We start from the raw sequence: 22692 nt of genomic DNA on the forward strand, positions 1-22692 counted from the left end.
CAGAAGATCGGAGTAGAGCGACTGGCCAGTCAACCCGGCGGTTTGTCAGGAGTTCAGCAGGTGGACTGCTTTAGGAAAGAAGATCTTAACCTTTGACTTTTTTAGCCTGGGGTACACACGCTCATTGCGCATAGACAGTTCAGAAATGTGCAGTTTGAGTTTAGAGGTGTGGAAAGCTGTATTAGCCCAACGTTTCAAAGATGCAATAAAAACTGCAAACATGGAGTGTGTGCAATGTTGAATGCATTACTGTAATGGACACATGCATTTGTTACACAACAGTGCACTTCTAATTCAACAAGAAAGCCATAATAAAATATAACCTTTAATGTTAATGTGGTGTCTACAACCATAAGTACATAATTCTCACCTCCATAAGCACGCAATATAAATGTAAAGAGGAAAGTGCCTTGGTGCTCTAAAATGTTGGAATAAAAACATTTTTTTTTAAAGGATAAACAGAGCAATTGTAGGAGAAATGTCACTGTCTGTCCATCACATGCATGTATAAAGTCATGAAAAATACACATTAGTAAGTTGTCCAAGACACAGTAGCAGTCGCCATCTCCAAACAAATGCAAATTAGAACTTGACCCATTTTGACTAAAAAAGAACATACTTTATTTTGCAGCTCACACTGAGATATACAAAACATCATTTTCCACAGTATCATTGGCCAAGACCAACCATTTATCAAAATCTAGGGCCATCAGAAGTTATCCATGATTTCACCACTCAGACCATAGTTGAGATTAATTTGAGCAAGAATTGGTACTTAGTCTGTCCATCAACATTTTCAGAGTCAGCCTGATTGTAGATACTTGAGGGCATGCAAGGGGAAAGGGACACTGGTCTTTCTTATAACGTGCATCATAGCAAGATAGTGGGGTCTATGTACTAAGCCTTGGAGAGAGATAAAGTACACAGCTTGTAACATGGCAGTTAGAAGTTGGTTGGTACTTTATCTCTCTCCAAAGCCGAGTACAGACCCCATCATCTTAGCACTAGTAGATATTCCCGTAACAGATCCATTATAGGGCACACGTATAACAATTTTCACCAGCCTATGGGCAGCTGCACTGGATTGGATATGGTCCAATTGATTTTAACACCGGAGAAATTACCAAATTGCCTAAACACCTCGAATAGGGTTTTTAGAGAGGTATATGCAACCACCAGTTAATAGCATACTACCGGCATGCAGAGCAGCGGTGGCCATCCCCAATCACTAGCCCTCAGACAACTTTGTAGTAGGATCAGAATGTAATAAACTAATGTAACAAATGAACACAACCACTGAAGTTAGAATCCATTCCAAACCGATGCATTACCATCTAGAAATACATTGATTCCACAGAAACAAGGTCTTGGCAGCATCCAAGGACACCACCACTGCCTCACCATAGAAATTATGTACCATTTGCAGAACAAGTAAAGCCGCCCTGGTCTAAATGGAAACTTTTCAGGGAAAGGACCAAAACGAGGTCCAACAAAAAAATGGTTTGAGTTCATTATGAAAGAACTTAACTGGCCTGCACAGAAACCTGGAACACAAACTGTGAGGTAAGCTTTATCGCTCAACATCAATGGCTGTCCTCAATAATGCACTTGCAGCTGAATGGATGTATAGCCATGTTACAATATCAAAGCCATGTTACAATATGTAGTGGAAAGCCATCACAAAGTTGTAATAAAAGATGTTATAAAGGCAAATGGGAAGCCACCTTCAATGTCCATGGTTTTGGAATGAGATATTTAACAAGTACATAAGGCTGTAACGGTCAGGTGTCCACATACTTACAGCAACGTAGTGCTTGCTGTTGAGTTGTGCCAATGTTGCACTGGTGTATTTATGACTGATACTGCCTAAACAAGAAACTTATGTTCTTATACATAAACAACCACTTTTGTAGACACACACATACACAAAATAAGACTAGTTTAGAGCACATTCTATGTTTTCACTTGAAAATTTGTAACTCTTCAATTTGTAAGAATAAATACTACAAATAGGTTGACCTTTAGTAGCAGTGAATCACCCCCCAAAAAAAAAAAAAATCTTACTACCACTAAAAATGTATTTGGTGGAATTTGGCATGATCAAATGATTATAGTGCAAGCCCCTGAGATTTTCCAATGGCTCAGCAGGTTTCTGGTCCCCATGGAAACCAAATCTGGTGCATTGTCCTCCACTCAGCTGGAGTATTGAATGTTGGGGCCTTTTGTGCATGATGAGATTTCTTCTGCAACCTTCCAGCAACAGACTGCAGTGCTTCCTCCTAACTCTCTTCTGATTGAGATGCAAATTAATCTCTGCGGCTGATTACACTTCCCTCAAAGCTTCTGACAAGTGCAGCTGTATCCAGAGTCTGCAGACGTTCCAACAAGTGACTTCAGCTGTCTTTACTTGAAAACGGCTGCCAAGCCTCCACCGTCCTTGTGGAGATAGATTTGTTTCAGACACACCCCTTCCCTAAACTCTAGTAGACACAATTATCCATCACGCCATTGTACTCTCTTTGTAAACTCTGCAATGGAACTAGAGTACAACTTTCAAGTGGCATAATCAGACTACGCGATTTCTACTTCTGGGTCAAGACCCTTTTCTACTGAATTTTAATTTTCGAGATCCTTCAAAAGTACACTTTTAGGGCCATTTTTTTTTGTCTGAGTATTAAGTATTTGTCAAGTTAGCGATCAGCTGTAATTAGCAGCGTAACAAGTATATTATTTAACATGACCAGACTCAAGTTTAAACAAGAAATTATTAACGGTGAAAAATACTATTTTTAATACACTGTATCTCAAAACTTGCACATTAGTGAGATGAGCAATGAATCGGAAATAAACGCTGTATGTGCTGAACAGAAAGTGTAAAACATTCTGGGGTAGATGTATGAAGCAGTGAAAAAAGTGGAGAAGTGGGCATATATCAAGTATATCCTCTAGAACACAGGTTCTCAATCTCGGTCCTCAGGACCCCACACAGTGCATGTTTTGCAGGTCTCCTTACAGAATCACAAGTGAAATAAGTAGCTCCACCTGTGGACCTTTTAAAATGTGTCAGTGAGTAATTAATACACCTGTGCACTTGCTGGGTTACCTGCAAAACATGCACTGTGTGGGGTCATGAGGAATGAGTTTGAGAACCACTGCTCTAGAATTATAGGTAGAAGCTCTTGGTAGCAATGGGCAATTCCAATGGCTCACTTCTCCACTCTACTCACTACTTCATCTCCCCCTCTGTTTTTGACACCTCTTCAGCACCTCCATTCCATGACGTGCAGAGTGAGTTAGTATAGGAATGCACTGTGTGGATTTACAAGCAAGAGCAGGTTGAGTGATGTCAAAGCAGCGCAACATATTGAATGTTTAGCTCTTATAGTTATATCAGTTCCAGATAAAATATTACATGTAATGAAATTCAGGCTGGCTAGAGGGCCATTCTAGCAGCGCAGCCGAATGGGAGTGCAGCGTGCCCATTGCCGATAGCATGGACTTCTTATGAACGGTGGACCTGGGGACAACTGCAGCACCAGATGCCAGCAGCACAGCAAGTGGAGTGCTTACACTGCAGACATCACTCCAGGACCGCAGCGTCTGTAGTTGTGAGTGCCCTACTCCCCATCTATTGCCTGCTTCCACTGCAGCAAAGAGAGCGCAGGGTAAGCGGCCGGATGTCACTGTGACCTGCATGGGGAGGCAGGCGAGATGGGTAGCATCCAGATTTGGGCATCCCTCTCTCTGCTGCTGTAAGCTGGTGGGCAAGTAGAGGATCCCAGCAGTGGCAGGGGGAAGGGAGAGGACTCATATGTCTGGGCCAGTGTTTTTAGTTTCAAGTATTTTTCCATTTACCAGGAAATCTGAAACACTGGTCTGAGATATGGTTATTATGGGAGGCTGGTTTCACTGTGTGCAGGCACATCATGTTGAGTGACCCTGCTCTCAGGGTGGAGGTCAGCCATGTATACTGGACATACACCTTTAACCCTATGAATGACCACAAGCTGCTCATGTACCTCTCACTCTCTTCTCAGTCTTCTGCAGTAGGCGGAGACAATTCAAGTGTGTTTTATTTTTTACACTGAAGGAGTAAATTTATTTTATTGTTTTCCTGTGACGGACAATATATTTTATTGTTTTACTGTAGGGGCCAATGTATTTTATTGTTTTCCTGTGGGGGCCAATGTATATTATGGTATTCCAGTGGGGGCCAAGGTAGGTGTATCTTTTCCTTGTGGGGGGCAAGGTGTGTGTATCTTTTCCCTGTGGAAACCACGGAGTGCATATCGTTTCCCTGTTGGGGACAAGATGTGTGTATCTTTTCCCTTTTGGGACCAAGGTGTGTGTTTTTTTTCTTGTGGGGGGCCAATGTGTGTGCTTTGAATAATAATAGTATCAACTACAAATATAGTTGGATGAGTAGGGTGCTCCAAATTTTTTTCCATAGGGTGCTAGTAGACCTGGAGCTAGCCCTAATGGAATTACTAGCTTTAGTTATTGACAGACACATTATTAGCTTTAGTTATTGACAGAGACACATTGAAACAATACACAATGTACACAATGCACAATACACAATGTATCTCCCAATCATATGAAAATTTTAACTTAGTGTTTAGTGTCTTTTTTTTTTCTTTGTAACAAATTCCATCATGTGGCTCAGGCTCTTCTATCGTTTACGGGTTAAGCCGGAGGCAGATCGAGAGCAATGAGGGCAACACCCCCCCCCCCCCCCCGTAACACACACACACCTTACTACATTACACAAACACCCCCTCACCATAGGCGCTTTGAACAGCCACGACCTACCTGTCCTCTCTGGGGCTGAGCTCTCAGCCGACTCAGACTCCTCACTTGCTCAGCTCGTCATTCAGTTACATATTCCTTTATTTATAAAAATATCTCTCTCAATAATGTTACACTTGGTGCTTGAACCCACAACCTTACAATCTGCAGTCACAAACCTAACACAATTCTAATTAAATAAAGCTAGGTGTAACTGTCAGTATAAAACAGTTGCAGCTAAGCAGATGGGTTGGGTACATAATACCGGCTGTCAGGATCCTAACGGATCCTGTTATTTTAACCCATATCCCTACACCTAACCCACCCCTACCGCAGCTGAACCGTAACTGTGCGCTTCTGTAGGCTAACCTTAACCTCCTTTGCCCACAGCCTAACCCTAACCCTTCATACTTACTTGCAGGATTTGTTGGGATTCTGACCGCATCCCAAGCAGATCTATGTAGAGTGTGACTGTAAGGGATTGGATGTGTTGCTGCACACATCGTCAGCTGAAGCTCACAACTAATTGATTCTGCCCTTAAGTATTTATTTATTTAATAGGTACCAACAGCAGTATACATAACTTTATAGGCGTTTCTAGGAGCCTTATTTATACCAAAACAAAAAACATTCCAGCCTTTCAATTATCAGTGGTTATGCCATTGATGGACATCAATTCAGGTCGGATAATGCCCAAATTAGGATTTTGCTTTTTCCATTTACTCAATTAAAATAGCTAAAGATTTCCTGTAGCAATTAATGGAGGTGGTCATGAACCCTCTGATATGTGCTTTGAAGGCATAACATTCCTTCAAAGGTATAGCTCTGGTTTTTGTGAATGGTGGTGGAGAGATTTAGATGGTCTAATTTAAGGGAAAGGAGAACAGATGACTCATTACTAAAATGACTAAAAATAAGAATTTACTTACCGATAATTCTATTTCTCGGAGTCCGTAGTGGATGCTGGGGTTCCTGAAAGGACCATGGGGAATAGCGGCTCCGCAGGAGACAGGGCACAAGTAGTAAAGCTTTAGGATCAGGTGGTGTGCACTGGCTCCTCCCCCTATGACCCTCCTCCAAGCCTCAGTTAGGATACTGTGCCCGGACGAGCGTACACAATAAGGAAGGATTTTGAATCCCGGGTAAGACTCATACCAGCCACACCAATCACACTGTACAACCTGTGATCTGAACCCAGTTAACAGTATGATAACAGCGGAGCCTCTGAAAAGATGGCTCACAACAATAATAACCCGATTTTTGTAACTATGTACAAGTATTGCAGATAATCCGCACTTGGGATGGGCGCCCAGCATCCACTACGGACTCCGAGAAATAGAATTATCGGTAAGTAAATTCTTATTTTCTCTATCGTCCTAGTGGATGCTGGGGTTCCTGAAAGGACCATGGGGATTATACCAAAGCTCCCAAACGGGCGGGAGAGTGCGGATGACTCTGCAGCACCGAATGAGAGAACTCCAGGTCCACCTTAGCCAGGGTATCAAATTAGTAGGATTTTACAAACGTGTTTGCCCCTGACTAAGTAGCCGCTCGGCAAAGTTGTAAAGCCGAGACCCCTCGGGCAGCCGCCCAAGATGAGCCCACCTTCCTTGTGGAATGGGCATTTACATATTTTGGCTGTGGCAGGCCTGCCACAGAATGTGCAAGCTGAATTGTATTACACATCCAACTAGCAATAGTCTGCTTAGAAGCAAGAGCACCCAGTTTGTTGGGTGCATACAGGATAACAGCAAGTCAGTTTTCCTGACTCCAGCCGTCCTGGAACCTATATTTTCAGGGCCCTGACAACATCTAGCAACTTGGAGTCCTCCAAGTCCCTAGTAGGCGCAAGGCACCACAATAAGCTGGTTCAGGTGAAACACTGACACCACCTTAGGGAGAGAACTGGGGACGAGTCCGCAGCTCTGCCCTGTCCGAATGGACAAACAGATATGGGCTTTTTTGAGAAAAAAACCACCAATTTGACACTCGCCTGGCCCAGGCCAGGGCCAAGAGCATGGTCACTTTTCATGTGATTTGAGGAATCCCAGAACTACGTTGAGATCCCACAGTGCCACTGGAGGCACAAAAGGGGGTTGTATATGCAATACTCCCTTGACAAACTTCTGGACTTCAGGAACTGAAGCCAATTCTTTCTGAAAGAAAATCGACAGGGCCGAAATTTGAACCTTAATGGACCCCAATTTGAGGCCCATAGACACTCCTGTTTGCAGGAAATGCAGGAATCGATCGAGTTGAAATTTCTTCGTGGGGCCTTCCTGGCCTCACACCACGCAACATATTTTCGCCACATGTGGTGATAATGTTGTGCGGTCACCTCCTTCCTGGCTTTGACCAGGGTAGGAATGACCTCTTCCGGAATGCCTTTTTCCTTTAGGATCCGGCGTTCCACCGCCATGCCGTCAAACGCAGCTGCGGTAAGTCTTGGAACAGACATGGTACTTGCTGAAGCAAGTCCCTTCTTAGCGGCAGAGGCCATAAGTCCTCTGTGAGCATCTCTTGAAGTTCCGGGTACCAAGTCCTTCTTGGCCAATCCGGAGCCATGAGTATAGTTCTTACTCCTCTACGTCTTATAATTCTCAGTACCTTAGGTATGAGAAGCAGAGGAGGGAACACATACACCGACTGGTACACCCACGGTGTTACCAGAACGTCCACAGCTATTGCCTGAGGGTCTCTTGACCTGGCGCAATACCTGTCCCGTTTTTTGTTCAGACGGGACGCCATCATGTCCACCTTTGGTATTTCCCAACGGTTCACAATCATGTGGAAAAACTTCCCGATGAAGTTTCCACTCTCCCGGGTGGAGGTCGTGCCTGCTGAGGAAGTCTGCTTCCCAGTTTCCATTCCCGGAATGAAACACTGCTGACAGTGCTATCACATGATTTTCCGCCCAGCGAAAAGTCCTTGCAGTTTTTGCCATTGCCCTCCTGCTTCTTGAGCCGCCCTGTCTGTTTACGTGGGCGACTGCCGTGATGTTTTTCCCACTGGATCAATACCGGCTGACCTTGAAGCAGAGGTCTTGCTAAGCTTAGAGCATTATAAAATTACCCTTAGCTCCAGTATATTTATGTGGAGAAAAGTCTCCAGACTTGATCACACTCCCTGGAAATTTTTTCCTTGTGTGACTGCTCCCCAGCCTCTCGGGCTGGCCTCCGTGGTCACCAGCATCCAATCCTGAATGCCGAATCTGCGGCCCTCTAGAAGATGAGCACTCTGTAACCACCACAGGAGAGACACCCTTGTCCTTGGATATAGGGTTATCCGCTGATGCATCTGAAGATGCGATCCGGACCATTTGTCCAGCAGATCCCACTGAAAAGTTCTTGCGTGAAATCTGCCGAATGGAATTGCTTCGTAGGAAGCCACCATTTTTACCAGGACCCTTGTGCAATGATGCACTGACACTTTTCCTGGTTTTAGGAGGTTCCTGACTAGCTCGGATAACTCCCTGGCTTTCTCTTCCGGGAGAAACACCTTTTTCTGGACTGTGTCCAGAATCATCCCTAGGCACAGCAGACGTGTCGTCGGGATCAGCTGCGATTTTGGAATATTTAGAATCCACCCGTGCTGTTGTAGCAGTATCCGAGATAGTGCTACTCCGACCTCCAACTGTTCCCTGGACTTTGCCCTTATCAGGAGATCGTCCAAGTAAGGGATAATTAAGACGCCTTTTCTTCGAAGAAGAATCATCATTTCGGCCATTACCTTGGTAAAGACCCGGGGTGCCGTGGACAATCCAAACGGCAGCGTCTGAAACTGAAAGTGACAGTTCTGTACCACGAACCTGAAGTACCCTTAGTGAGAAGGGCAAATTTGGGACATGGAGGTAAGCATCCCTGATGTCCCGGGACACTATATAGTCCCCTTCTTCCTGGTTCGTTATCACTGCTCTGAGTGACTCCATCTTGATTTGAACCTTTGTAAGTGTTCAAATTTTTTAGATTTAGAATAGGTCTCACCTAGCCTTCTGGCTTCAGTACCACAATATAGTGTGGAATAATACCCCTTTCCTTGTTGTAGGAGGGGTAATTTGATTATCACCTGCTGGGAATACAGCTTGTGAATTGTTTCCCATACTGCCTCCTTGTCGGAGGGAGACCTTGGTAAAGCAGACTTCAGGAGCCTGCGAGGGGGAAACGTCTCGACATTCCAATCTGTACCCCTGGGATACTACTTGTAGGATCCAGGGGTCCTGTACGGTCCCAGCGTCATGCTGAGAGCTTGGCAGAAGCGGTGGAAGGCTTCTGTTCCTGGGAATGGGCTGCCTGCTGCAGTCTTCTTCCCTTTCCTCTATCCCTGGGCAGATATGACTCTTATAGGGACGAAAGGACTGAGGCTGAAAAGACGGTGTCTTTTTCTGCAGAGATGTGACTTAGGGTAAAAACGGTGGATTTTCCAGCAGTTGCCGTGGCCACCAGGTCCGATGGACCGACCCCAAATAACTCCTCTTCCTTTATACGGCAATACACCTTTGTGCCGTTTGGAATCTGCATCACCTGACCACTGTCGTGTCCATAAACATCTTCTGGCAGATATGGACATCGCACTTACTCTTGATGCCAGAGTGCAAATATCCCTCTGTGCATCTCGTATATATAGAAATGCATCCTTTAATGCTCTATAGTCAATAAAATACTGTCCCTGTCAAGGGTATCAATATTTTTAGTCAGGGAATCCGACCAAGCCACCCCAGCTCTGCACATCCAGGCTGAGGCGATCGCTGGTCGCAGTATAACACCAGTATGTGTGTATATACTTTTTATGATATTTTCCAGCCTCCTGTCAGCTGGCTCCTTGAGGACGGCCCTATCTATAGACGGTACCGCCACTTGTTTTGATAAGCGTGTGAGCGCCTTATCCACCCTAAGGGGTGTTTCCCACCGCGCCCTAACTTCTGGCGGGAAAGGGTATACCGCCAATAATTTTCTATCGGGGGGAACCCACGCATCATCACACACTTCATTTAATTTATCTGATTCAGGAAAAACTACAGGTAGTTTTTTCACATCCCACATAATACCCTCTTTTGTGGTACTTGTAGTATCAGAAATATGTAACACCTCCTTCATTGCCCTTAACAAGTAACGTGTGGCCCTAAAGGGAAATACGTTTGTTTCTTCACCGTCGACACTGAAATCAGTGTCCGTGTCTGTGTCTGTCGACCGACTGAGGTAAAAGGACGTTTTAACGCCCCCGACGGTGTTTGAGACGCCTGGACAGGTACTAATTTGTTTGCCAGCCGTCTCATGTCGCCAACCGACCTTGCAGCGTGTTGACATTATCACGTAATTCCATAAATAAGCCATCCATTCCGGTGTCGACTCCCTAGAGAGTGACATCACCATTACAGGCAATTTGCTCCGCCTCCTCACCAACATCGTCCTCATACATGTCGACACACACGTACCGACATATAGCACACACACACAGGGAATGCTCTGATAGAGGACAGGACCCCACTAGCCCCTTGGGGAGACAGAGGGAGAGTTTGCCAGCACACACCAAAGCGCTATATTTTACAGGGATAGCCTTATAATAAGTGCTCCCTTATAGCTGCTTTTATAAAATCACAATTTCGCCAAATTTTGCCCCCCCTCTCTTGATTTAACCCTGTTTCTGTAGTGCAGTGCAGGGGAGAGCCTGGGAGCCTTCCTGACCAGCGGAACTGTGTGAGGAAATGGCGCTGTGTGCTGAGGAGATAGGCCCCGCCCCCTTTTCGGCGGGCTCGTCTCCCGCTTAAAAATGGATTCTGGCAGGGGTTAAATATCTCCATATAGCCCCGGAGGCTATATGTAAGGTATTTTTTGCCAAAAAAAGGATTTTCATTGCTGCCCAGGGCGCCCCCCCCCCAGCGCCCTGCACCCTCAGTGACTGCCGTGTGAAGTGTGCTGAGAGCAATGGCGCACAGCTGCAGTGCTGTGCGCTACCTTAAGAAGACTGAGGAGTCTTCTGCCGCCGATTCTGGACCTTCTTCTCTTTTCAGCATCTGCAAGGGGGCCGGCGGCGAGGCTCCGGTGACCATCCAGGCTGTACCTGTGATCGTCCCTCTGGAGCTAATGTCCAGTAGCCAAAGAAGCCAATCCATCCTGCACGCAGGTGAGTTCACTTCTTCTCCCCTAAGTCCCTCGATGCAGTGATCCTGTTGCCAGCAGGACTCACTGTAAAATAAAAAACCTAAGCTAAACTTTTCTAAGCAGCTCTTTAGGAGAGCCACCTAGATTGCACCCTTCTCGGCCGGGCACAAAAACCTAACTGGAGGAGGGTCATAGGGGGAGGAGCCAGTGCACACCACCTGATCCTAAAGCTTTACTTTTTGTGCCCTGTCTCCTGCGGAGCCGCTATTCCCCATGGTCCTTTCAGGAACCCCAGCATCCACTAGGACGATAGAGAAATTATGTAATGTTTCATGCGCTTGTAATTGATATAGCTGCTCAAATGAATAAATAGATAATGGCAAAAATAATGAGCGCTTGAAAAAGGCTAATGAAAAAACTATGTGGCACCTGTAAAGGAAAAGTTTCGTTAACATATGTTTACAGCCCTTTTTGGAGCTTTGTTTGCGGTATCAGCACAGTCCATAGGAGATCTACCTTTCCCTACCTCACTCTAAGTTCACGGGATTCCTCAGCCTGGTGGTGTAAATGGCTGTCCGTGGCTGTATGTTCTTACTCACCACCGCTGCGTCCAGCGGGGGAGCGGAGTGTGGCGGGGTTTGGCGGGTGACGTCACTCAGCGGCGTCCGGTCTCCTAGATGGCAGGATGTCTTGTCTGTAGTACCGCTATCCACCAACGCGTTTCGTGCTGTTCCTAGTACTTTATGAAGGTTGGATATGTTGTTGAAAGGAAGTCCTTTTATACCTAAAACTTTATTAGTCTCAAAAACAAAAAACATGTCACTTCCGGTCCGGAAGTGATGTAAAAAACAGCGGGAACCGCATGGCTTAAAATAGCACATTGATTTCAATGGGCCAATTGGACTTTGTTTAAAAAAGCTTCTATTAAACAAAATTAGATTAAAAAATTATATATACAGGTGCCACTATATTCTCTTCTATAGTCAGTTAATTCGTATGAGTATGAAGATTTTTATGTGTTTATAAAAAAAATATTAAGCTCGATGTCTATATATTGTGTCCTTTCGGATGCAGTGTTTTTAACTCGAATATCCATCTGGTTTCGTTTTTTTTCAGTGCTGTGGTAATATCTCCACCTCTCCAATCCTTTTTGATTTTTTGAATCGGTAAGAATGTTAGCCCCATTGGGTCCTTATGTTTCTCCGAAAAATTATTCGATAAACTGTGCGTTTTTAATCCTTTTATTACGTTGTAGATATGTTCGGCAAACCTGATTTTTGCCTTCCTTTTGGTCTGACCTACATATTGGTAACCACAGGGGCAGGTTGCTATGTAGATTACACCTTCTGTTTCGCATGTCAGATGATCTTTAATTGCATATTTCTTCTTTGTGGTATAAGATATAAAATCAGTCACTGGTTTGATAGATTTTTCTTTTACGTTTTTGCATGCTTTACATTGTAGGCATCTGAAATATCCTTTGGTGTTCGTCCTATTTTGTGAATTCTCGTTCTTCAGAAAACTGGAAACTGTTAGTTGTTTGATATTCTTTGCTTTTCGATATATTACTTGAGGTTTTTCTGGAAGTATCGGTCGCAATGTTTCATCTAGTAACAGAATATGCCAGTGTGATTTTATCATATTTTCAACCAGATTGATGTTACTGGTAAATTGTGTGATAAAGGGGATGGAGTATGTCGGATTTTTGTTCTTTTCTTTGTATCTCAAAAGTTCTTTCCTCTCCATTTGTTCTGTCCTGGCTATTTCTAGCTCTAATTTTTCACTTTGATATCCCTTTTCCACAAATTTTGACATTTCTTTACTTTGTTCCTTAAAGATTTCCGAGTCTGTGCAATTTCTTCTACTTCGATGAAATTGTCCTCTCGGAATGTTTGAGATCCAAATTCTGTGATGGTTGCTTGTAGTGGGGAGCATGTTGTTTCCATTTACTTTTTTTATATGAGTTTTTGTTTGTATTGTTTGATTAGATATATATAGTTCTAAGTCTAAGAAAACCACTTGTTCTTTACTTGACTTTGTGTCAAATTCTAGATTAATTGTATTATTCTTGATGTAAGTTTTGAAATCTTCCAATCTATCTTCTGTTCCGCTCCATATAAAGAAGATATCGTCAATATAGCGATACCAACATATGAGGAATTCAGTGTATTCGTTATTTGACCAGATATTGTCATCTTCCCATTTGGCGAGAAAAAGATTGGCATAGCTTGGCGCCAGAGGAGTTCCCATGGCGGTACCGCATTTTTGCAGGTAGAAAATGTCGGACTTCCTTTCACAACATATCCAACCTTGATAAAGTGCTAGGAACAGCACGAAACGCGTTGGTGGATAGCGGTACTACAGACCAGACATCCTGCCGCCTAGGAGACCGGACGCCGCCGAGTGACGTCACCCGCCAAACCCCGCCACACTCCGCTCCCCCGCTGGACGCAGCGGTGGTGAGTAAGAACATACAGCCACGGACAGCCATTTACACCACCAGGCTGAGGAATCCCGTGAACTTAGAGTGAGGTAGGGAAAGGTAGATCTCCTATGGACTGTGCTGATACCGCAAACAAAGCTCCAAAAAGGGCTGTAAACAAAAACATATGTTAACGAAACTTTTCCTTTACAGGTGCCACATTGTTTTTTCATTAGCCTTTTTCAAGCGCTCATTTTTGCCATCATTACTAAAATGCCCTTAGGATATTGTCCCCTGATGTAAATTCACATTAAGTTTAAAAAGGCTGTTATGGTAGCTACAACTGCAAAGAACACAAAGTCCATGGGGTGCAGCTAGGAGACCACAAATAGGTTGAATTTGATGGACAAATTGTCTTTTTTCAACCTCAGAAACTATGTTACCACACATAGTGGGTTATAGAACAGTCTGCTGTCTATAGTATATAAGCTCCTTAAGGGTTAGTAAAGTCACCAAACTGTGTTGCTGTTTCGTATTAGTCAAAGTCATTTGTGGAAAAGGTGAAAAGGACAGGAGAACATAAACGCATGATATATAAGATCAATGCAATGAACAGATGCTAGTGTTACAACACACCCACCGATATCCTGCCAAACCTTATTAGTGCAACAAGGTACCAAAGAAAAGACCAGTGCAGATACATATCTTGCAGGTATAGAAAGCTTGTGCCAAACAGGAATACCTTCATGTGAGCAAATTCTGGCCCTGCAGATAAATTCCTGAAAGTGCAACTTTTAACAGAATCATGAACAATCAAAAATAAATAAATTGGATTCTAATTCCCTGTGATACCAGGATATACAAATTTGCACAGTAGTGTAAGCTGTCTTGACAAAATGTTCATATCCAAAAGAGTCTATGATGTGTAATGCTTCTTTCATTCAGCCAGTCGCACAATTGCACCACATCAAGCCAAACACATACAAACAATAAAATCCAAACTCACCACCCATGCATTAGGTCAACATGGCCAAAATGTCGACAGTGCTTATGATCAACAGGTACAAAAGATCGACATGACAATGGCCGACACTCATATGGTCAACACAACTTAAGAATTTTTTTGCATTTATTTTTCCACTTTTTTCAATCTTTACCATCCATGCGGACTACGACTGGGAATAATAACGTGCCAAGCACAGCGAGGCTCCTTACCCGCAGCATGGCGAGTGAAGAGAGCCATGCAAGGGGACGCGGTACACTAATTGGGGTTCCATGTGCTCGGACAGCAAAAACGACACCAAAAAAAATCAAAAAAATATTGTGTCGACCTTTTTTGTTATGATCATTTTCCATGTCGACCTTTTGTACCTGTTGATCTTTTGACAATGTCAACCATATGGGATCGATCTGTTGACCTAATGATCCACTCCACAACTTTTTAGAGGGCATTGCATAGTTTTAATAATAGCTGCTGTGGTCCAAAGTAGACATTCAAGTTCACCACAAAGCAGGGACAGTAGAGGTTCAACCTCCTGAGACAAAAACTAAGAATCATGCCACTCCATTGACTTTGCCTGGAGAGCAATGTGTTTACCATCCACCATTACTCCTAACCTAAATTAGTACACCATAAAATAGCGGAACTTCAGTGCTCCAACATCGCTCAACTCAGAAGTTGCAACTCTGAATATTTTACAGAACTCAATACTTCCCCTTGCTTTCAACAAAAATGGGCATCATGTTGTGGCAACTGTAATTCAATAACAAAACCAGGAAAGGTCTTAGAAGAATAACTGGCTACTGTTGCTTCATTAGCACCCTCTGGGCATGTTCCTCCACCAGGGGAAGAGATAAATGCTCTTCAGCAAATTCCAAGTGCAGAAAGTTCTCCATGAAGCTCTCCAAACAGTAGCTTTCTCTGGAAGACCTGCAATATAGATATTATTCCCCCTCAGAAGAATTCCTATGTAGTCTAGGTTGCTGTAGCAGGCAGTATTGTTCCCTCAAAGCAGGAGATTCACTCTGAAGTGAAGATGGAGTCATCCAGACTACTTTATTGGAAGCTATGCACATCCTGCTATGACTGAAAAGTACATTCTCTTTTATGCTACAGCAGTTGGAAGCCTAGGTTTGCAATCCTCCTGGTTGCCAAGATCCTCCTTGCAGAAGGGCTCTTTCTTCTTGTCAAATGGTTCATTTAAATTCCAGTCTGCCTGCTGCAGCCGAGTGAATATCCTAACCCTTTCAATCAAGTGGCAATCTCTGGTAGGCCTTGAGGAGCTGTGTTGTCCAGTCACCAGACAGCAGGTTAGAAATATGAACAGGTTGAGTGCAGCAACCTGCCTTGCAGACAGGGGAGGACAAGCAATCTGCAACTAGCACAGCTGCAGCCACCCCTAAAAGCCTCTGGTGAAGTACCGCAATCAATGTAGTGCTAACAAATAAAAACCCCGGATTCTGATTTGTTTCCTCCATCGTCCAAAACTACTTCTTGCAAACAGGACACTAATCCACAACTGTCTATAACTTTTGAAATGTTGGAAAATAATGTACATATTTGCATTCAGCGCACAGTGTAAATAAATCTATAGTGAACGCAGAGGCATGTAGGCACATATAGCGTCAAACTAACATCCGACAAACATACAGGGAAGTGCGAAACTGACAAAATTACTCAAAAACTTTTTAAATGATGCGTTAGTAGATTCATCCACCAATTACTCAACAAACTTTGCTTCAGCAAACTATTAAATAACCTGTGCAGTGTTTCATTCATATGTAAAAAGAAAAAAAAAATGACACTGATTCCAATGTAACACATTTGTTCTAAGAATATAAAAGCTCTTACAAAGGAACAATTAATTATTATTATTATTTTTTTTTAAATGTGACTTTTAAAAGGATACAAGCTCTGGTAGAGAGGGATGAGAGACTTGACTGCTCTGCTGGCATTGATGCAGGTTGCACACACAAGAGTTGGCAAAAGCTTCTCTGTTACAATAGCGCCATCAAAAAGGGGACCGAAAAATGGCACCTACAAAATCAAAATAATATTTTAGAATTCCTATAGTAGCAGTACACACGTATATTACTAAAAATGTTAGTGACATTTCAAACCCATGCCACCATATGGAACAAAAACTAACAGCAATTAATCAGAAACAAAACACAACTGCTGGCATTGTCTAAAGTGTTTTAATAGCAGTATTTACATGTATTATTGCTATATTGTACAATAACCTCAAATAATATGAATACAAATGTTTTTTTTTTTTTAGGAAACACATCTGAGTTACTCTTATGCTGTACAGTATGTGATATGTGTTCCAGCGGGCAGAGATGAACGGCCCCTGCAGAGATTAGTGACATTTAACAGAGGTCACAAACCGTTTTGAATACTGACAGGATGAATGGGGAATCTGTTTTGCTTCATATGCAATGCATGGGTTTTATTGCATACATTAAGCTCTTGTGGGATAGTAAATAAAGAAAAAATGTAAAATAATAAAATGTGACAAAATAAAAAATGAGCTAAAATGTTTCCCTCACAAATGGGTATGAAGCAAACAAACAGATTTTGCCAGCTGTTCCATATAATAATGGGCAGATATACATCTGGCCAGTCAGAGAGCAGAACACAGAAAGAAAAGCGAACAAAAACAGAACCTATGTATAAAGCAGAGTATTGATCTCTCCAATCACAACTGTCTACTATCAAGAAGGGCGCAGCAGGGCAGATTGAGCAGCCAGAATGCAGCCTCTGCCTCCACTCTAGCACTTTGATAAGGTCCTCCAGGGAGAAAACGGTCAGGTCTGACACCAGATTTGCACCATCTGTTCTCCTTTTCTTATGTGTGCAGATCAGCCCTAACTGACCAAAGCCAGCTCAGAAACTAAGGGACGCTGTATTTAGCAATCACCATTGCAAGACAAGGAACACATGCTTTCTGAATTATTAAAACACCATTTAAAAAGATAGCAACATGCCTTTAGGTATTCGAAGATTAACAGCAGACAATCTAAAAGGTAAATGCAATAGAGTTTAAAATATATCAAGCGGTGTTGTAATTGGCTATATTGCTCGTATGGTGTAAGAATAACGTAAAACAAGTTTGGTATAACAGCATTCTTGTATATTAAAGTATGACTGTTAGACAGTATTGATCAGAGACAATTGGTCATTCCTATGGACTGTATTGGTTTGAATTACTGGGTGAGAATACATGGCACCCCCCCCCCCCAAAAAAAAAAAAAAAAAAAAAAAAACTTTAACAATACAAAAGGCCCTGCTAAAAAATAAAGAGATGATATATACAATTAAATGGCCATTATACAATTGACGTCGAAAACTGCCGTCTGTCGAAAAGACGGCAGTTTTCGACTTTTTTTGGTGGAATCCTGATTCAACATATTCAATATTTTTCAAAATGTTTTGACAAGTCGATAAAATCGACTTGTCGAAAAGTACGTTGATAGGCGGAATAGCTGCCGATCCACGTGTTAATGTCGAAAACGGGGCCAAATCCGACAGGTTTTGGCCCGCTTTTCGACCATCTCAGTCCGACATCAAAATGATGTCGGACTGAGATGCGGACCCGGAGGAGGCGATGGGGGGGAGCCGCAGGGAGACGGGGGGACAGCCGGCGGGCATACAGGGAGATCAGCACTACAGTAGCGCTGCAGCTGGATGCCACTCACCCGCCCGACCTCGCGCCAGTTTCCACCCGGCTCCAGCACGCCTCCTCTGCTTCCCATCTTAAATTCGACTTGAAAAAGTCGAATTAAGATGGGGATTGAATAGGGGTTGTCGGATCCATTCCGACAAATACATGTCGGAATGGATCTGACTTTAATTGAATATACCCCATAGACTCTCTCAGCATTATTATTAGAAACCCCAGTGTGTCTACATATTGGGGGTCATTCCGAGTTGATCGCTCGCTAGCAGTTTTTAGCAGCCGTGCAAATGCATTGTCGCCGCCCACTGGGGAGTGTTTTTTCGCTTTGCAGAAATGCGAACGCTTGTGCAGCAGAGCGTCTGCAAAATCTTTTTGTGCAAAACAAGACCAGCCCTGTAGTTACTCTTCGTGTGCGTTGATTCTAACGACGGAGGGACGGCTTTTGACGTCACACACCCGCCCAGCCACGCCTGCGTTTTTTCTGCCATGCCAGCATTTTTCTAAGCACTCCCTGAAAACGGTCAGTTGACACTCAGAAACGCCCACTTCATGTCAATCTTCCTGCGTTCGGCCGTACGACAGGAATGTTCGTTAGACTCTGTGCAAAACCACAATGCTCATTGTACCTGTACAACGCGCCTGCGCATTGCAGTGCATACGCATGCGTAGAAATGCCGTTTTTTTTAGCCTGAACGCTGCGCTGTGAACAACGGCAGCTAGCGATCAACTCGGAATGACCCACATTGTACCAAATTAATGTTTAGTAAAAATCTCCAATATATTTTGTCTCACTAATAAGTAGTAGTAACAATAATAAAAATAATAATAACTACAACCCACCTCAAACAATGAACATACTCTGATCAAAGTGACTTTTTGGCATTGTCGTCATTTGTGGGCCGTATGGTGTAGACGCATGCAAGACTGGGTACACACTAGTGCAACCAGCAATCGTGCCAATGTGCAGGGTGAGTACCCTTTGTCCTGCACATTGGGACATTGCCGGTACACACTATGTACATATTAATGAGTGATGGAACGATCACTGTTCTGTCCCTCATTACTATTCACGCTGTGTGATTGGCTGTGCAGCACGGCCAATCGCACAACCTTGCATGCGACCTGCGGGAGCACCCAATCGGCTGTACACACTGCACATTAAGGCCGATTGGTCGTTCTGATTTGCCCGGATCGGACAAATCAGCACGATATTGTGCAAGTGCGTACCCAGCTTAAGTCTGAATGAACAACTGTTGAAGGTGGAGGCTGGGTGGGGTGGAGGGTGAAGTGAGTATGGATGGTGTAATGGTTAGCATTACTGCCTCACAGCACTGACGTCATGGGTTTGATACTCGCCATGGCTCTAACTGTGTGGAGTTTGTATATTCTCCCTGTACTTGCGTGGGTTTCCTCCGGGTACTCTGGCTTCCTCACACAATACAAAAATATACTGGTAAGTTCATTGGATCCCAGCAAAAAATAAGAATTTACTCACCGGTAATTCTATTTCTCGTAGTCCGTAGTGGATGCTGGGAACTCCGTAAGGACCATGGGGAATAGACGGGCTCCGCAGGAGACTGGGCACTCTAAAAGAAAGATTAGGTACTATCTGGTGTGCACTGGCTCCTCCCTCTATGCCCCTCCTCCAGACCTCAGTTAAGGAAACTGTGCCCGGAAGAGCTGACACAACAAGGAAAGGATTTGGAATCCAGGGTAAGACTCATACCAGCCACACCAATCACACCGTACAACTTGTGATAACCATACCCAGTTAACAGTATGAACAACAACTGAGCCTCAGTAACAGATGGCTCATAACAATAACCCTTTAGTTAAGCAATAACTATATACATGTATTGCAGAGAGTCCGCACTTGGGACGGGCGCCCAGCATCCACTACGGACTACGAGAAATAGAATTACCGGTGAGTAAATTCTTATTTTCTCTGACGTCCTAGTGGATGCTGGGAACTCCGTAAGGACCATGGGGATTATACCAAAGCTCCCAAACAGGCGGGAGAGTGCGGATGACTCTGCAGCACCGCATGAGCAAACTCAAGGTCCTCCTCAGCCAGGGTATCAAACTTGTAGAACTTCGCAAACTTGTTTGACCCCGACCAAGTAGCAGCTCGGCAAAGCTGTAAAGCCGAGACCCCTCGGGCAGCCGCCCATGAAGAGCCCACCTTCCTTGTGGAATGGGCTTTCACCATTTTGGATGCGGCACTCCAGCCGCAGAGTTAACCAGCTGAATCGTGCTATAGATCCAGCGAACAATAGTCTGCTTCGAAGCAGGAGCGCCAACATTGTTGGCTGCATACAGAATAAACAGCGAGTCAGACTTTCTGACTCCCGCCTTTCTGGAAACATAAATTTTCAAAGCCCGGACTACGTCCAGCAACTTGGAATCCTCCAAGTCCCTAGTAGCCGCAGGCACCACAATAGGCTGGTTCAAAGAAAACAATGATACCACCCTAGGAAGAAATTGGGGACGAGTCCTCAATTCTGCCCTGTCCATATGGAAGATCAGATAAGGGTTTTTACATGACAAAACCGCCAATACTGACACACGCCTAGCCGAAGCTAAGGCCAATAGCATGACCACTTTCCACGTGAGATATTTTAGCTCCATGGTCTTAAGTGGCTCAAACCAGGAAATCCAACACAACGTTAAGATCCCAAGGTGCCACCGGTGGCACAAAAGGAGGCTGAATATGCAGCACCCCCGGAACAACGTCTGAACTTCAGGCAGTGAAGCCAGTTCATTTTTAGAGAAAATGTATAGGGCCGAAATCTTGACCTTTATGGATCCTACTTTTAGGCCCATAGTCACTCCTGACTTTAGGAAGTGCAGGAATCGACCCCGCTGGAATTCCTCTGTAGGGCCTTCCCGGCCTCACACCAAGCAACCTATTTTCGCCATATACAGTGAAAAAGTCTTGCTGTCACGTCTTTCCTAGCCTTTATCAGCGTAGGAATAACTGCATCCGGAATGCCCTTTTCCGCTAGGATCCGGCGTTCAACCGCCATGCCGTCAAATGCAGCCGCGGTAAATTTTGGAACAGACAGGGCCCCTGTTGCAACATGTCCTGTCTGAGAGGCAGAAGCCCCGAGTCCTCTGAGAGCATTTCCTGCAGCTCCGGGTACCGAGTCCTTCTTGGACAATTTGGAGCAAAGAATATTGTTTTCAATCCTCCTTTTATTACAATTCTCAGCCCTTGGGTATGAGAGGAAGAGGAGGGAATACAGAGACCGACTGGAACACCCACGGTGTTACTAGTGCGACCACAGCTATCACCTGAGGGTCCCTTGACCCGGCGTAAAACCTTTTTTAGCTTTTTATTGAGGTGGGACGCCATCTAGTCCACCTTAGGCAGTTCCCATCAATTTGCAAACTGCGTGAAGACTTCCTGATGAAGTCCCCACTTTCCCGGGTGGAGGTCGTGCCTGCTGAGGAAGTCTGCTTCCCAGATGTCCACTCCCGGAACGAACACTGCTGACAGTGCGCCCACTTGATTCTCCGCCCAGCGAAGAACTCCGGTGGCTTCTACCCTAGCCACCCTGCTCCTTGTGCCGCCCTGGCGGTTTACATGAACCCCTGCGGTCTGACTGGATCAGAACCGGTTGGTCGCGAAGCAGGATCTCCGCCTGACTTAGGGCGTTGTATATGGCCCTTAGTTCCAGGATATTAATGTGAAGGCAAGTCAGTTGACTTGACCACAGACCTTGGAAATTTCTTCCCTGTGTAACTGCCCCCCACCCTCGGAGGCTTGCATCCGTGGTCACCAGGATCCAGTCGTGAATGCCGAATCTGCGGCCCTCGAGAAGGTGAGCACTCTGCAGCCACCACAGGAGAGACACCCTGGCCCTGGGGGAAAGGGTAATTAACCGATGCCTCTGAAGAGGAGATCCAGACCACTTGTCCAGTAAGTCCCAGTGGAAGGTCCTCGCATGGAACCTGCCTAAGGGGATGGCCTCGTATGATGCCACCATCCTTCCCAGGACTCGAGTGCAGTGATGCCCTGACACCTGTTTTGGTTTTAATAGATTCCTGACCAGTGTCATGAGCTCCTGAGCTCTCTCTATCGGGAGATAACCCTTTTCTGGTCTGTGCCTAGGGTCGTGCCTAGGAGAGGCAGATGAGCTGTAGGAAACAACTGCGACTTTGGAACATATAGAATCCAGCCGTGTTGCCGTTACACTTCCAGAGAAAGTGATACGCTGTTCAGCAACTGCTCTCTTGATCTCGCTTTTATGAGGAGATCGTCCAAGTACGTGATAATAGTGACACCTTGCTTCCGCAGGAGCACAATCATATCCGCCATTACCATGGTGAATATTCTCGAGGCCGTGGAGAGACCAAACGGCAACATCTGAAATTGATAATGACAATCCCGTACCGCAATTCTGAGGTACGCCTAATGAGGTGGATAAATGGGGACCTGAAGGTATGCATCCCTTATGTCCCGATTCACAATAAAGTCTCCCCCTTTTTAGGCTTGCACTGACCGCTCTTAGCGATTCCATCTTGAACTTGAACCTTCTCAGGTATATGTTCAGGGATTTTTAATTCAATATGGGTCTGACCGAACCGTCTGGTTTCGGGATTACAACATGGTCTAATAATAACACCCTCTTGTTGAAGGAGGGGACCCTTGACCACCACCTGTTAAAGATACAATTTGTGAATTGCAGATAACACTGGC

At 44.5% G+C, this 22692-nt stretch overlaps 1 protein-coding gene across 3 annotated transcripts in view; it reads right to left on the reverse strand.

The window, feature by feature from the left end:
• Window positions 1–22692, reverse strand: part of RALGAPA2 (Ral GTPase activating protein catalytic subunit alpha 2) — a 605428-nt gene that overhangs the window by 148038 nt on the left and 434698 nt on the right. For all 3 annotated transcript variants that reach the window (XM_063918174.1, XM_063918175.1, XM_063918177.1), the window contains one exon: window positions 16218–16345. In XM_063918174.1, the coding sequence (XP_063774244.1) occupies window positions 16218–16345 (128 nt within the window). The remainder of the gene's footprint in view (window positions 1–16217; window positions 16346–22692) is intronic.

The sequence above is a fragment of the Pseudophryne corroboree genome, chromosome 4, assembly GCF_028390025.1.
Source record: "Pseudophryne corroboree isolate aPseCor3 chromosome 4, aPseCor3.hap2, whole genome shotgun sequence".
Classification (NCBI taxonomy): domain Eukaryota; kingdom Metazoa; phylum Chordata; class Amphibia; order Anura; family Myobatrachidae; genus Pseudophryne; species Pseudophryne corroboree.